The 17,024-nt window shown below is 41.6% G+C and overlaps 1 protein-coding gene across 1 annotated transcript in view; it reads left to right on the top strand.

Annotated features, from left to right (window-relative positions):
- The window catches only part of CCDC88C (coiled-coil domain containing 88C), a 90,654-nt gene extending 81,588 nt beyond the window's left edge, over nucleotides 1-9,066 (top strand). The window contains exons 26-31 of the mRNA XM_054400029.1: nucleotides 2,892-3,071; nucleotides 3,453-3,521; nucleotides 4,553-4,621; nucleotides 5,394-5,692; nucleotides 6,774-6,881; nucleotides 8,059-9,066. Coding sequence (XP_054256004.1) covers nucleotides 2,892-3,071; nucleotides 3,453-3,521; nucleotides 4,553-4,621; nucleotides 5,394-5,692; nucleotides 6,774-6,881; nucleotides 8,059-9,066 — 1,733 coding nt within the window. The remainder of the gene's footprint in view (nucleotides 1-2,891; nucleotides 3,072-3,452; nucleotides 3,522-4,552; nucleotides 4,622-5,393; nucleotides 5,693-6,773; nucleotides 6,882-8,058) is intronic.
- Nucleotides 9,067-17,024: the final 7,958 nt, after the last annotated feature.

The following is a 17,024-nucleotide window of genomic DNA, read 5'->3' as shown; positions in this document are numbered from 1 at the left end:
CCTGGGAATTTGGGCTTAAGTTACCATTGAACAAGGCCCATATGTAGTGCCAGAGGTACCAGAATGTCTTGGGGGCTTCATTCTTTTTGATACTGTATAAAACATGTTTATGCTGAGATGATGAGCATCAGTGTTAAAGCCTAGAAGGCATCTAGGAAATTGAGGTGTATAGTCACCATGTAACATGGACACTTATTTCATTTTCTTTATTAAGTAAAAACATTTTGGGTAATCTAACAGAAGTTTCTTCACGGGTTTGCTTAAATTTTATGTATCCGCATTAATCTATGCATTAATCTGAGTCAAATTAGTTATGCACTAATCAGTCCTCCAGATACGTGTGTTAGTCTTTGTTTAGCCTGTTTCATTTTTACTGGCTGTGTAGTCTTTAGTCTGTTTTAAGATATCTCAAGCTTTATTTACAAGGTTTTTTTACTTTTTTTTTCTTTTTCTTTTTGGGATACCTGGGTGATAACATTTTAGCTGCGCAGCGCAAAAAGATTGCCTTTTTGAGAAGCAAAATCAAGGATAAAGAAAAGTCTCCTAAGTCTCCATCGAATCATCAGTCTCTCTCTAATCGGCTCCGGTTCTGGTCTTCTTCCGACATCCCATCCTCTCCTAATGAACCTTTTTCTTTCCTGGAATTGGGAGATTTCTAACACCTTCTCTTTAGCATTTATCTTAATTTATTTCTGACAAATATTTTAAACAACAAAAAAAAAACCCAACAAAATTCCCACGTGCCTTTAAAAGAACACACACCTTCATAGCAACACTCAGCATGTTTTTAAATACAAGCACAGAGTAGTGAACATGGACTTAAGTTTTCCTGTAGAAGATGAATCACTCTTGCACACTGTGGATCATTTCTTCAATGCAGCACATTTTAGGGGACCTCATGGCATTCAGTCTGCGTATGTATATTGGCTGTGGTGCATGTTCTAAGTGAAGTTGCTCTGTGCTTCGATACTTTCTTGCAATCACAAACTTGCATTGCGTCCAGTTCATGGAACTGCTTTGCTGTTGCTATGCTTTCTGCGGTGTTGCAGTCCTACAAAAACATAAATCTAATATATAAGCAGTCTCAGATCCAGGAGATTTTCCCAATGTTCTGTGCCACTACATGCTAAAAAAAGGCAGGGTCTTTAGCATCTTTGTCTGCTTTTCAGTAGCCTAGCTTTGAATATAGAGTGGAAGCTATTGGGAAAATTATTCTCTGCAAAGTATCTTTGACGTTCACATTCAGACTTGTTGTTTAGTAAGGTTTTACACTTGCAGCTATGAAAATTCAAGTTTCAGTTTCTGATGCTTCAGTTTTGATAGTTTTTGGTGTTTGTTTTTTGGGGTTTTTTTGTTGGGGTTTGGTTTTGTGGGTTGGTTTTTGGGTTTGGTTTTTTTTTTTTTTTTTTTTTTTTGGAAGAAGAAAGTAGATTCCTACTTAAGGCTTAAGATTGGGACTAACTTTCATTGTGTATATGTTGCCCAGAACTCTTAATGCCTGATAGTCACAACCTGATGATTTCTGAAATGAATGAGTGGGTCCAGTCCCCACTCTTAGGGAAATGTATGCAGCATGGGCAATACACTACAGGGACCTCTCCTCTTCCTTTCGTATTCTAAGAATTGACTTTCTGTGGCACAACCTAGGACACTGGCACACCAGCTTGTTGTTGCCTATTTTGGGATTTATAGAGAACATTTGTTTCCAGGGCAATTAATAATTCTGGCATCTATGCAAGGTGTTAACTGCATCTACAAATTCAATTGGAAATACAATTGCATGTCAAGTTTTAGCTTGTCATTGCCCCTACAGGCATGCCATAAACTTCAATGCTGAGAGAAGCTGGCAGTCCTGTACTAAGGAGCCCTCACAGACTCTGAGAGAGGCATTGTTTCTGAAGTCAGCTTTCAGGTGTCATCTGAGATGGCAGTTTCTCTAATACAACTTGGCTGCTGCTCTGTGCTTTGAACTAACTGTCTGCCCTTTGTCTTGGCAAGTTGGGTTTTTTGACCACTGCAGTCTGCTGTGTTTTTAGCATGTAGTTACTATTACTTAAGCATGTGCTTCATATATAAAGCACTTTCATACATATAAAACTAGAATTTTCATCTCATTAAGGGTATTTTCTATAGTAACTTCTATTTTACATGTGCCTTAAACCACTGTGTTTGCATTCCAAGAAATTAATTAACCCACTTCATCACTAGGAAAGGTTTCTTCAGCTTTCTGAATCTAACTAATAATCTGGAAGAGGTTTTTTCTTTTTTTTTTTCTTTTTTTATTCTCATGCCAAGATCCCAGGACTTCCACTTAAACTGTTGCATAAGAACATCATAAGAGCAGCAGGTTTTTAACCTTGTAGAGGCTAAGCTCTTGTACCACAGCAAAGATCTAAATCTGAAAGCAATTAGCTTATTGTGTAGATCATGCTAGATAATTTCCAAATCAGCGTTATTTCTCTTTGAATAAGAGCATGACAGCTGTCACTCTTTCCCTATTCTATTGTATTACTGAAGTAAATGCTTATAAAATGTACCTTCAGGGAATAATGTTAGAGAATTTCACACCTCACTTATCTTTTCTACATTCATGTCTTTGCTCCTTTTCTTCTCCTTTCACAGTAACTGTTGCATGTATAATATCAACCCTCCCACTGGCACTAGGCAGCCCTTGTCACTCCCACACTTTACAGAGAGCACACATGATTGAAAAATTGGTGGCAGAAATTTCCTATCCAATACTGAACTGTTTATGCAGAAGCTTGCAGAACTGGCGCCTTTGTTGTGCAGTTTCTTTGTGCCTGCTTGTCATGTTTGTATGGGCAGATGAATACAAATCTCCTACAGCTATTTTTCATTTACTTGGATTTATTTACCTCTCTCCCCCTCAGCGCTAACGGACCTAAAGCAGAAGAGGAATTCCCATCACGGAGGCAGCAATGATAATGCTGAAGTCTCAGCAGACTCTGCGACGAAACACTGTGCGGAACTGGGTCCCAGAACTTACTCAACCTCAGCTATTCATCTGCACACTTCCACGCCCATCTCCAGGCTCCAGAGCAGACCAAAAGGTACGCAGTGCAGTTTATAGACCAGCTTTTAGTACGAATCAGGCTACTTTGTAGTTCCTGCTTGGCTGAAACATGACTTCTAGCACCGAAGTACAAGATCAGAATGCTAGTGTTTTCGTTCCAACTTTATCTGCTCAGTAGTTGAACTGATCAGATGCAGCGTTTCCTCCCTCTCTTAATGTTATCAGCTTGGGTGTCAGTTATCCCATGGTTCTCTGCCCAGTGGTTCACAGCTGTAGTTAGAAGGTGGCTGCTCTCCCAATCTGTAAAAGTCTGTTGATCCCCTCAGTCTTTTACGCTGCTAGAATGCGTTGGAGACTGACCTGAAGGATTAACCTTCCTGTGTTTAATATTGGCTTCTAAGTCTTTTGTTCTTTCCAGGTTATAATTCAGAAGATAATCTGTGTGAACAGTCCCCTGAGGTAGAGTTTGCAAACACCAGACAGCCCGGTAAGATTGTGGCATGTGCTCTAAACCTTTACCTTGACTTCTTGCATTGTATCCATGTCCTGGAGTGTCAGAGGGAACTGGGCTTACTCAGTCCGGAGAAGAAGAGGCTGAGGGCAGACCTTACGACTCTCTACAACCACCTGAAAGGAGATTGGACAAGGAGAGGGCCAGCCTCTTTTCCTTGATGACAAGTGACAGGACTAGAGGAAAAGCTTCAAGCTGCACCAGGGGAGGTTTAGGTTGGAAATTATGAAATATGTCTTGACTGAAATGGTTCTCAAACATTGGAGTGGTCTGCCCAGGGCAGTGGTGGAGTCACCATCCCTGGGAATGCTCGAATAGTGTGTGGACCTGGCACTTAGGGATGTAGTTTAGTGTGGACCCTTCAGTACTGGGTTGAAAGTTGGACTCGATGATCTTTGAGGTCTCTTCCACACAGATCTATTCTGTGATAGGTGTAGTAAGGCAACACTGTTCAGAAGATAAAAGTAAGGCAACTTTTTCAGAAGATAAAATTTCAAAAACAGTGTTGCCTTGTCCCTGCATTTTTCTGAGCAATGTTCAATTCCTTCCTTAAGGGAGTGAATCAGCAATAAAAAAATGGGGTGGATGCACAGCAGGACGCCAGTCCAGCACTGCCTGCTTAGAGTTTTGTGGAAGATGTGATTAGCAGGCTGGTTACCAGCTCTTTCCAAAGAAGCAAACTGAGACTGCAACTTAGTTTTGAAATTCTTCAGTATTTACATTACTTTGTTTACAGTTGCTGTAAAAGCAGCACCCAGAACATACTTCTTGTGTTCCAAAAATAAGTGAGAAAAACAAGATGGATCCTGAGCAGCTTGACTTGAAAAATTAAAATGGTTTCTACTCTGTCCAGACTTCTGCATCCTGTGTACATAACATAGTTGTTAATGTTTTCAAAGTGACTTAGCTGCACCGGTCCTATTTTCAGAAGGTAGGCTGCAGCCAAGTCTTTTGGAGAATCAGAGGAACTTAAGATCTGTTTGTTCACTGCTTGTTTTGTTTTTCAGTGTCCAGGCCAAACAGTTTGGAGAGCAGTAGAAATGCTTCCAGCAGTAGTTCACCTCTCAATTTGAAAGGTAAAACTTTTACAGCTGAGTTTTGACAAACAGGAAGTGAAATTCCATGAAACTGTGTTCAAAATGCCATTTTCCTTTCAATTAAATACCAAGACTGTTGTTTTGAAATTGTAGTGATTATGCAATCTGGACATGACTGTCTTGGGAATCAAAACTGTTGGCAAGAAGTCTTTTTCTAAGATTGATTCTGGCAAGGGGTGGCTTCTAAGGCAGGCAGTCTAGTTTTGTTTCAGTCTGACTGGCATCATATCATGGGGAGTATCAGGCCACTCTTAGATTCCTTTTACAACAAATCTCTGCTGTTCTTACTCTGTACACAGCTTGTGTGTGTGCTCTAGAGATTTGGTTTTGCTGAAATTGTGCCCCCTTCAAGGGTGCCAGGAGACCTGGCACTGTGGAAAAATCCACTTTGTGCTTTCCCACTGCCAGGTTTGGGTTCTCGGATCACACACAGCCAAAACTGGGAGATCTTGTAGTGGCACAGAAGTGGTAAAGAGGACCCCTTACTGGCATGTGTTATTCCTATTCTTTGCACAAGTAGTTGAGCTTTTTTTAACATAGGGTCTTCAAAGTGTGCACTGTAAGACATTTATTAGTCCAGATTTTTCAAAGTTGTGACTGTCCTGAGTTGTGTGAGAGATGAAAGTAAGGTAAATAATGCCACTTACTCTATGTGGAATTGGCCCTTGATAAAGTTCCTACTTCAGTGAGAAATCTACTGAAACTAGGGAGGAAGAACCATGTCTTTAATGATATTTATGCTTCTTTTCAGGTTCCTTAGATCATATCCATGGTAGAACTGAGAGTCTCAGCAGTGAAGATATGATGCCAAGCAGAGAGGCACCAGCCTTGCTCCGAGACACCTATCCTTTTCACTCCACTTCTGTCTTAAGCCCTAGCAGTAGGCATGAGTCATCCTCCCACAGGAATGGTTTGGTCTCTTATGATACACCTCAGAAAAGTGTTTCATCCCAGTCTTACACAGACAGACAACGGTCTGCTTCACCTGGTAGTGAGATAGTAACTTTGCAACAGTTCTTGGAAGAGAGCAACAGGCTGTCCCCACCAGATGTAAGTAAATAGAGATAGCCCGTCTCAGATGTCAAAAAACTGTTCAAAGCTGATCCAGGGGCACAGGAAAACAAGGAAGGACAAGATCCTTGTTCATACCTGTGAAACTTGGAGAGAACTATCGAATCTTCCAAAGTAAATGAAACAGTTTGAACAACTAAGGCAAAGTTAACTTCCATACAGCACTCTGCTAATTTATTTTGGTATATCACAAGTCAGGCAGATAATTCATTGCAAACCGATGTATTGAACTCTGCTGGGGCTTTTATATTAAACACTTGTTGTGCAGGATTTTGTGTTGTATCATCAGTTCGAAGCTCCAGGTATTTTTACTTGTGAGCCGATGTTTTCTGTATAATTATCATCTGCTAAATCTGTGATTAGAAATTAAATCTAACAGTACTTTTCAATTGAAGTGCAAAATATTTAGTTGTTAAAACCATCTCCTAATCTGGAAAAAACATCTGAGAGAACATTTTTCTTACCAAAGTCGTCCTTGATGCTTTTGCCATGCTGCATGTTTGTGTGCTGACTGGCACTGTTCTGTTGGTTTAATGACTGCAAGAACATGCTGCAGAACGAACTGCTTTGTCAGAAATGAAATGTTTGTTTTCTAGATGACATTTGTCTTTTACTGCTCAGACATGCTGTACAGCAGTGAGGTGGTTCGGTGCTGAGCATGTTAATATGTTAAGAACAATTCACTGATAGTGCAAGTGAACAGATGTTTCTGTTTTCATGAATGCCTTGGTAACAGTATTGAAATCAACAGAGCTGCACCACTTATGGCATCAGTAAATTCTGGTCCTTGGATTTTAGAGCAGTATTTAAACACACCTCCTATTCCCTTGTTATCCTAAATACAATTCTTAGCTTTTAGAGATGTTTAAAATTTCACCTTTACTATTTTGTCTGTAACTACCTGACCACATTTCCGTTTTCACTTACTTCGTCATCCTCATTCCTTTTCATCGTCAGTGCAGTTTAAATGAGAGCAAAATGATTTCATGTCACCAGCTTCTGTTAGAAGCTGATGGTGCAGCATCCCTCTTGTTACTCCCTATGTCCTTCCCTCTGTCAGGAACCTTTGCAGTCACTCATATTCGTCCTCAGTCATTCATGTCCTGACAACATGAGGCACAGGACAGGCAGGAGAAACAGGAGATCTGCTTCAGTCTATATCTCCAGGGCATCCATTGTTCTTGCTGTGAAGACAATATCTCCCAACTTACCACAGCTTTTGCTAGCATATTAATACCTAGAAGCATACTGTAACTCTTAGCTATTATTTTAAAGGCTGCCAGATCACTTGTATGAATTGCTCATGAAGTGTTTCCAGTGCTTGTTCAGAAACATGCGTGGTTTTGGAGCAGTAGTCATTCTGTAACCTTAGTGTGCTCAGCAGCAGTTTGAAATGAAGCTAAAAATAACCCAAACTCTTTAGTGTTCAGTTGAGCATAGAAATCTTCCCACTGCACTGTTACCATTGGTGGTGTTCACTTGTAGTGTATGAGTTTTATTACTGGAAGAAACAGCTGGAACATTAATAAAGTGAACTCTGTGAGTTTGTTTCAGCAGGTTTTTTGCCAAGACAGCGTCTCAACTATTCTGAGCATGCTTCATGCTAATAGTCCAGTGACCACTTATCAAATATCACTGGTTTTGGATTGCATGGACTATCCCTCATGAAATAACCTCTGTGTGTTTTCTTTTACTGCCAGATTAATTGTCTGACTTGAAATTTGCAAGTAGGAAAGCAATAATTTCTCCATTTTTGTAATGATTTTTTGGGTACATTTCACTATATTGTACACACTGCCTTTTTAAGGTGTGTAGTGTGTTGACTGGGAGAGGTAAGGGAAATCCATGGAGAAGCAACAAAACTTTCCTGTAATGCTGGCACATCTCCCCAAGGTATTCTCTCTTCTTGCATCCATGAAGTTAACAGGAGAGTATTACCCAGATGAACTTTTTCTGGAAGATGACAGACAGTCATTGATACCTGCTGATACCAATGGCTGTCATTAATATGATATTGATATTACAGTGACAATGGCTGATGTGAAAGGAAGCAGAAGCATTTTTGCCCAGGTTGCAAGTGAGATGAAAAGTGTAAAATTTAAGACAATCTGGCAAACAAGGCTGTCATGATTTAATTATGATGAGCATGTTACTCCTTGATGAGGATGTATACCCATCATAAATATTTGTCTTTTGTTCCCTAGTTTCAATATAAAATCTATGGTTGTATTTGAGTTGAATTAAGTGGGAAGGGGGATTATCTGAAAAAAAAAAAAACAGCTGCATTTTTCTTTAAACAAAAAGTTTTGTCATTAATGTGGCATGTGCATATTTTTTCACACCAGGACACCTCCAGTAACAGAGATGACTTGCTCAGCGATTACTTTAGGAAAGTAAATGAGCCTTCAGCTACCAGGAACCTGCTGGTTCAGCCACCCAGAAAGGAGGCTGCTAAGATGCCCACAAATATTGTTGCTCCAACTGTTAAGATGACTGTCACCAACGAGGAAGGAAGAATGGCTAAGCCTGGAAATTACATGAAGCCAAACCTCAGACAAGTTGAACCTGAGCCTCTGGCAAACTCACAAGGGTCCCTTAAGCTTCCTCACACACCACAGCACCAGCCTGCCGGTGGGATGCGACAGGTGGCGCAGCCTCAGCAGCCTGGAACCACGAGCAAGAGGAGCACATCACTGAGCAGGGCATTTAGCTTGGCTTCTGCAGATCTCCTTAGAGCCACTGGTCCAGAGTCGTGCAGGCAGGAGAGCCCCCAGAAGCCAGCAGCAGACCTGTGTGGAAGCAAGGATGCTGTCAGTCAGACCTCTAGGGCTTCTGTGCCAGTAAGCTCACAGACAAGAGAGAGGCCGCAGTCTGCGAAGGTGGCAGGTTCCTTCCAAGGTATTGATGCCCGTTGCCGGCAGCTTGACGCGAGGCGCCTTTCTCTGGCCCCACCAAAGGACGAGAGGCCACTCTCCTTCCATCAGTTCTCTGTCTCACCCACTGCATCTACCAGCAATCTGAATGTGCAGCAACAGGAGCATCTGAGCCCTGGGCAACATTACTCACCTGTGTCACATGCTCACTCTAAAGTCAAACCCAAACCAGCCCCTCATACTGGAGAGGTGGCCACAGTGGCCCCTGTCAGAGCTGTGTCCAGCACCACTGAGGGAAATACTTCTCTGGGGCAAGGCCCTGGTGATGCTCTACTTACCAAGTGCCAGGGTAAGCTGCCAGAAGGCAGTGCTGGGGCTATAGAGGACCCCATGAGAGGAAGCAGCTCCAGCAGCACTCCTGGGTCTTCAGACCCTCAGGGGGATCAGCAGACAGTTTGGTATGAATATGGCTGTGTGTAACCTTATAAGCACAGCAAATACTATGTGTGCTTGACATTGCTGATGTCTAGGGAGCATTTGGCTAGACACTGTGCCAGGCCTGAAATGGCATCACCTGCATGTGTTCTGAGTGTTCTCTGGGTACTGTTTTCTAGGTGCACAAAGCACAAGAAGCAAAACCCTAGCCCTTTTTTTGACACTACTGTGCCTAAAACAAAGTGGAAGTCTGACCTAATCTCACAATAGGCTTGGCACCTGATTTATACAGATGCTGAGCATTCCTTGCTCCAGGAGAAGATTAGCAGAGCCCTCTGTCATTGCTGCACTGTGCACCCCTTCTACCTGCATTAAAGAAGTTTCACAGGTTGTGTGTATGCTGAACTGAGCCCCCCCCCAACTGATAAGTAACTTTACCATACAAAAAAAGGTCATGTAAAAGCCAAACATCTCCCCCAAAGAACCAGACACTTGGCTTACATAGCCTAAAGAGAAAGCTGAAGAGCAAAAATGTGTCTCTTTAGCCATGGATCAGTTAAAATCAATTGCTCTTGCCACAGCCACATAGAGATAACATGTAGATTTCAAGGGTTACGTCTTTACCTTCCCTGCTGGAGCTGTCTATCTAGAGAGGCCAGTGTCATTACCACACTGTCTTCACTACAGCTGCAGTTCAGTGGATCCTTGACTCTACAAGCCAAGTGGTGTTGCCTTTTGAAACTTGTTTTATCTTTTATGCAAACACTGGAGCTTTCAGGGTAGATGCCATTTAAATTGCAAAGGTGGCATCTCATGTACAAAATTATCTTGTATGTGTGTATATAAGAAGTTCAAGTACTGTATAGGAGTGCTGTGTAAATTGTATAATTACATCCTTGTGTGCACAACAGCCCACATCTTAAGTGATATGTGGGATTTTTGTCTCTTAGAAGTCCTTGTTTATGTCTTCAAGAACTTTACTCAGTATAAAAATCAAAATACTTTTGTATACATGTGAAAGAAAGATACTTTTAAAAAATCTATTTATGTGCAAAGAAATTCCTTGTATGTTTCTGTCCAGAGTCATCAACTCCTTATGTATATATGATCAAATGTGTACCTTTAATTCTACTTCATATTTGTAAAGCTGTTTTTCTTTCAATAGACTAAATTCTTAAAAAAAAAAAAAAAGCCCACCAAAAAAACCCCACAAACATAAAACTTGTTTTGCTGGTTCTGATCTAATCTAGTAAAAGCTGTAACTGATTCAACTGAGGATGTTTTTGTTATCTAGTATGTAGTAGTCTCATTCTGGAAACTACAAAATTGTTTATAATAAAGATTCCAATAAAATAGATGAATGATGTACTTTTTCTCTTTTCTTTTCTTTTTTTTTTTCCCTCCCTTGGGGAAAAAACCCAATCCATAATTCATGGTGCTGAATGTAGATCTGTCTGCAATAGCTTTGTGTAAGGGGCATCAGAAAGCTTTCCATTTAATTGTAACCTTTTTACTGAAGACTGTAGGAGGATTGATCATGCAAATGAAGTGACTCCCAGCTCACTGTAGCATCAAACCATTAGATTTTTATGCTTTTCTGACCATTTAAGACAGGAATGCTGTCGGTTTTGACCATCTTATTATACAATCTGTTATGTGCTTAGCTCTCGGGATGCCTTACAAAAGTAAGAAATTACTGATCTTTGATCATGAAGAGAATGGTTTCTCTGCTATTTTAATTGCAAACCATAGTTTTGCAAAAGTTTGAAAATTATGTGCAATACAGCAATTTTAGAACCTACCCAGTGGTTTTGGTAAGTGAAATTCCTTCTCAATGATGATCCTTGGCTAGATAACTGAAGGTGAGAGACTGGTGCTTCTCCCTTGTTTCAGCTCCTTTTTGGAGGCATGTGCTTGATTTTTCTGCAGGTTCGACTGCTGAGGAAATGATTGTGAGTTGAAATTATTGTAGATCTGCTTTTGCTGTGAATGCCTGTCCAGTTACTTATCATTTTCGGCGTTATCTACAATTATTTATTATCAATTCCTAGTGAGTTTGAGTAAAAATGTACTTCATGTTTACGTAGTGCCTTTCAGGTGTGGGATAATGTTAAATGCAGACATTGTACATGGAACAATTGTTGAAGCACACAATGCTTTCTGAGGACATTGAGGAAAATTTTGGTATAGGTGCCTGTCCTGCCATGGCAGGTGCAGTCTTTTGCAGTCTACTCCATTAATTGTTTTCAACTCTTCTTTGACAGATGTGGTGGCTCTCAAGTCACCATTCTCTCCAGTGTGCTGGAGTGGCCACTGAGCAATAGGGTGTGTGGGAGAACAAGGCCTGCCTGCAGCTACGGTGCTGCCACTCTCTGCCTTTCTGGGATGCCCAGAGTAGTCATCAGAAGGATAAACGGACGTTTTGGTGTGTCGAAACTAACATGTGAGAGAAGTCAATTGCCTTCAGAGAGACAGAGTAATCAGCAAATGCCCCTCCTGCCTTTGTGCTGCTTGGAGCTGGGCAAGTAGCACTCCTGTGGCTTGCATGAGCTGCCAGAATCGGTTTTTCTGTGAAGAAAGGGAGGGGGGGAAAGAGCTTTCTTCTTCCTTAGAAGAAAAGGAACTGCAAGGAAACGGTGTCCGTTTCGATTTGCATGAGTTCAAAGGCTAGTGCGATCTGCCGTGCCGGGCTGGGGGAGGGAGCCCGGGCCTGGCCGCTGGGAGTGCCAGCAGCAGGCTGGCGAGATGCTGGCTGCAGCCCTGCGCCGGTACGGGTGGGCCGGGAGAAGGGGCCGCTCTCTGTAGGAGCCCTAGGCGCTAGCGTGTGGGCTTTCTCCAGCTCTCCGTGGCAGAGGGCTGCAGGATGCTGCTATTTGCTGACATGGCGGGGAGCACGTACCCCCCGCGACTGCTAATTGTGTGTGCTGAAAAGTGCTGTGAACGGTGCTGGACGTGAGGCTTCAAGTAATGTTCAGTATTGAGTGCCTGAGTTTGTATAATTAATTAATTCCCTAGGTCATGTTGTCTGTTTGAGGGCAGATTTTTGAAGGGGATCCCACCCCAAAGAGGCTGCCAAGTTGCCAGTAGGTTTCTGAGCAAGGCAAGGGACTCTGCACCTTTGGCACCCACTCACTGTAGTGTGCTCAAACTCTAAAATCAGTGAAGCTGTTTGGCGTAAAGAAACAGATTTTGTTTAAAGTGGCATGCACCGTGAGATAATGGTATTTGCTTGAAGAACTGGCTGCTGTGAAGTTGCTTCTAGGTGTTTGCATGCTCTGCACTGACAAAGTATCTCCTCACCCAGAAATCTGAAGCCTGGGTCTCTTACAGAGATGCTGTCACGGAAACACTTTTCCTATCAGGAATTCTTCAACTGTTGCTCAAACTTGAGATCTGATCGTGAACAGACCTTTCCTGATTTCAGTTGAGTTCAGAAGATAAAATCTCCAGAGAAGAATTTAAAAATAGCATTTACTGTTCTGTAATGGGGGAAGTTCCAAATGTAAGTGCATAAAATACATGATCTATGGATGTGTGTATTTCAGAGCTGCTGGTTACACAGAGCTGCAGCATCTCAGTCTTGCACAGAGATGAAACAATCCAAATCTGTTTGAGAATGTTCCTGTGGATCCTTTTGGCTATTTGTGAGTGAAAGCACAAATACTGAGAATCAGGGAAATGTCTGTAGAGGGAAATGTTTGAAACTTTTTTAAAAAAATGTAATCTGCTGAAATAAGCAGTGCAAAATTCTGTTCTCCAGGCCCTTCGTCCACTCTGTTGCCTTGCTCTGGACACACTCCAGGATCTCAATGTCTTTCTTGTCATGTGGGGCCCAAAACTGAACACAGTACGCAAGGTCTGGCCTCACCAATGCTGAGTACAGGGCAGGATCACTTCTCTACTTCTGCTGGCCACACTATTCCTGATACAGGCAAGGATGCTGTTGGCCTTCCTGGCCACTTTGGCACATTGCTGACTCATGTTCAGCTTGCTGTCAGCCAGCATACCCAGGTCCTTTTCTGCTGGGCAACGTTCCAGCCACTCTTCTCCAAGCCTGTAGAGTTTCATGGGGTTGTTGTGACCCAAGTGCAGGACCCAGCATTGGGCCTTGTTAAAACTCATACAACTGAACTCAGCCCATCAATCCAGCCTGTCCAGATCCCTCTGCAGAGCCTTGCTGCCCTTAAGCAGATCAACACTCCCACAGAGTTTGGTGTCATCTGTGTATTTACTGAGGGTCACTCAATCCCCTCATCCAGATCATTGATAAAGATATTAAACAAGATTTGACCCAAAACTGAGGTCTGGGGAACACCACTTGTGACAGTCTTGTTTTCAAACTTCAAAATCTTCGTATTAGTTACTGTGATGTCTTTCAAAACAATAAATACAGAATACTTTCTATAGCAGGATTTTAATGTCGGTCTTATAACAATTTCTAAACTCATTTGTTAAAGTTTTATGACCAGCAGATACCTTTGATGGTTAAAGTTCTGTGAGAATAGGTTGGTAGACACATTTAAGAAAGTCCCTATAATTTTTTGCACATTGAGGCAATGTCATTTCTATTTAGTCTTAGATATTTTTAACAATACGAGTCTCCACATAATTTTCATTGTTTTAGAATTTCCTTCCTTGTTTATTTTGGCTTCTTCAATTGAAAAAAATCTTGAATCCCTGAAGCCCTGTCCTATTAGCCACATGCATCTCTCGTGAGCACAGATCCTTTTCCTTGTTTATTTAACCAGCTGTATCAATGGTAACAGCATCCCATTTGGCAGATCTTGAATTCCCTTCAGTCTCCCACCCTGTCCTATGCAAACATGTGCTTGTTTTCTTCTCATGGAATCAGGCCAGTGAATGAAGACAGGTACTAATAAGATGTTAGTGGATCAGATTTCATCCACATGAAGTTTTGTAACTAAAATAAAAATAAATGTTCCCTTCATGCACTTAAGAGGTTATAACTGTTCAATAGACAATGTTTATCAGGAAAAGAGAATGTACTTACAAGTAAATCTAAAACTGAAAGTGAGAAGAAAAGCAAAAAGTGAACTAACTTTGTAACCCAAGTCTGTTGTTCTTAGTGCAATGTCTTCCTAGCAATGTTTTACAGGAAACAGAAGTATCTGGAGAACTGTGTACATATATATTTTGACTGTCAACTGCAGTTGCTGAAGACCAGGGACTTTTGTGCCCTCAAAAGGGGCTCTAGAGATAGTACCAGAATGGAAGGAAGAGCAGTAGCAAGTTCTCAGCTACACAAAATGGGAATGTGTGTTCTGATTATCACTGTAAAAGAGAGAGAAATGATTTATTTTTCTCTTATCCTCACAAAAATGAGTGCTTGAAAGGATTTAAATCAAGCATAGAAAGGCTGACACTTCCAGGCAAAGCATAGATTAGTTATTTGGAATTAAATGAAGCCAACACTGTCAGAAAGGGCCTCTGCTAGAATATGCTTAGAGAAAGAAATGAGACCAACATGTCAGGAAATCATGATCAATTAAGAAGACTGGAAAAATGGTGTTGTTAAGTCTACAAAAAAAAAAGTCTAAGAGGGACACATGATTAGTTCTCAGATACTGAAATGATTAATTCTAAGAAATGTAACAAGGGACATGAGTTTTCTTTCTGTTCACAGAAAGACAAGAAAAAAAGAATTAACTGGAAACATGAAAGATTAAGATTTTTATATTAATGAAAGCATTTTAAGAACAAGCATAGCCAGGCGATGGAGACAGTGCCAGAGGAAAGGCAAAATCTTCCTCAATGGCAATTTAGAAGAATCTAAAGCTCTGGACATGGTAGTCTAGCTTTCCTTATTGGGCCTCAGAGTAACGGTAACGGCATGGTCTAGATAACCTCCTTTTTGCTGCATTTCTGTGACATCTGTGACATTCACAGCACCAGTTAAGATCCATTCTTTGTGAAACTTGCTGCTTCCTGTTCTGACACATACAAGCCAGGAGCTATTTGACTCAGTGGAGCTACTTAATCATCACATACATTAAAATGATTTGACCAAATCAAGCAAGAAAAGCAAGAATTGCCACTTACACTGAATAAGCTACTTGTCAGCTTTAATAGCTGCTCCATAATCTGTGGGGATAAAAAGCTACAAATACTGTCTTGTCTCTTTCATTTTTAATACTGTCTTGTCTTTTTCATTTTTAGGCTTTTAAACGCAACCCAACATGCAGTTACTCTGTGTGATGAAGGCTGTGGTCTGCAACGAGCACTATTCTGCTCCCTTGAAAGTGCCAAGGGCAGGTGACACAAGCCATCAAATCCCTTTGTTTTAAGGACTTGCTTTTCAGCATCTGCATGCTGAGACAAGCAAAACAATGCCTGAATAGATGAATGAAAAGAAAATGGGAATTTTCTGGAGTTTATTTTGCTCTGCAGTTTTCTGAAAATGAGGTTTGTGGAAGTGACTTTTTCTGCTCCACTTGGGAGACTTGCTTTACCAGCTGCACTGGTCAAGTGTGGTCTTTTTAGCACGTGCTGATAGAGTTATATTGTGTCTGATGAACAAGCCTCTGGCTCAGCTGTCTGGATATTCTGCACACCTGTACCTAACATCTGTCTAACACTCCTCTGACCACACTTGCAGTTCAGTGTGACACAGAATTTCATCCAAGTTAGGAACTAGGAAAGAGATACTGCCCTTCTGCAGGCTGTACCCTTTCTCCGCAGCCACCAGCCAGACCTGGATATCAAAGTGATCTCTGCCCTGGAGGCTCGCTGGGCAAGTCAGTGATCCAATATAACGTTCTCTTGCTCCTTATTGAAAAATACCACACATATTATGAAGGAAGCAGCTGTACTTCATTTTATCTTTTACAGATGCTTTAAATCTAATAAAAGAGCAGTGATACCCAAGGATACATGACTGTGGATTAAAAGGCACTGGATCAAATGTTTCACTTTGCTTCCTGAAAGATCCCAGACTATGTGATTCCTATATATGCATATAAAAAAAAAATGCTAAATGAATAGTAAATGAGCACTAAATAAAGAAAGCACATCACAAACAAAGAAAGGAACTTTCCAAGTAGCCGTGATAAATTTGATATGCATCCTTCATATCCTTTAGTACTTCAGTTTGTTCAACTTCTGGCTATGCTCCTGGGAGCTGGTGCCTGGCCCATTCAGCTGGGCATGCTGTCTGCATCTCTGCCACCCTCTGGGTAGCATGGTGACCCCTGCCGGACTCTACTTTTTGCAGCCTTTTCTGACTATGTTCAATATCCTATTTTTCTGATGCATCTCTCCTCAGAGAGGACCCTTAACCCTGCAGATAATTCTAGGTTCCCTGGTCTGCCAGAGGCCTTGACAGAGAGAGGGTAGCCATGGGTACTCCTGGAGTTTTGTAAATGCCATTGTATCTTCTCCCTGTTTGTTGTTATTGTGGTTTGAGGGGGTTTCTGCTTCTTTGTTTTTGTTCTTATGCCATTCTGCTTTCCACCAGGTTGGAAATGGAGAGAAGGTCTCGGAATACAACACACAAGACTCTCATTTCCAGACTCACTGTCTCTAGATGCCCATGGAACCCTGTGACCCTGTTACAGTGAGCAGATGAGAACTCTCATTAGGGGCCATTTGATGTGGGAAGTGTAACTGCTGGCCCTACAGAAGCACAGCAGAGCTCTATATCAGATGAGTTAGGTACCAGTTCAGAGCCTGAACTGATGACAGCTTTTGTTCCTAGTGGTGTAAGTCTTCTCTGATTTTTTAAATGTAGTGGATTTCAACTTGCATGACAGAAACTTTAATATATATCCCATAGTGCAGCTTCCACTCCTGTGGGAATAAGGGTAGTGGTGTGAATTAGCAGGAGGTCAGCTTTTACATCTGCTATAGTCTTCCTGAATGACCTTGGGAAAGCCCTTTCATCTGTGTATGCCTCAGCCTGTCTTGTTGTTTGGATGAGAGAGGAAGGAAACACCTCCTAACAGTCTGTGCTCTTGCACAGCCAGAGAAGATGCTCCCTTGTGCAG

The sequence above is a fragment of the Indicator indicator genome, chromosome 4 (assembly GCF_027791375.1).
Source record: "Indicator indicator isolate 239-I01 chromosome 4, UM_Iind_1.1, whole genome shotgun sequence".
In the NCBI taxonomy this organism is placed as follows: Eukaryota; Metazoa; Chordata; class Aves; order Piciformes; family Indicatoridae; genus Indicator; species Indicator indicator.
The sequence above is the reverse complement of the archived record's forward strand: the minus strand, read 5'-3'. Positions and strand labels throughout refer to the sequence as shown.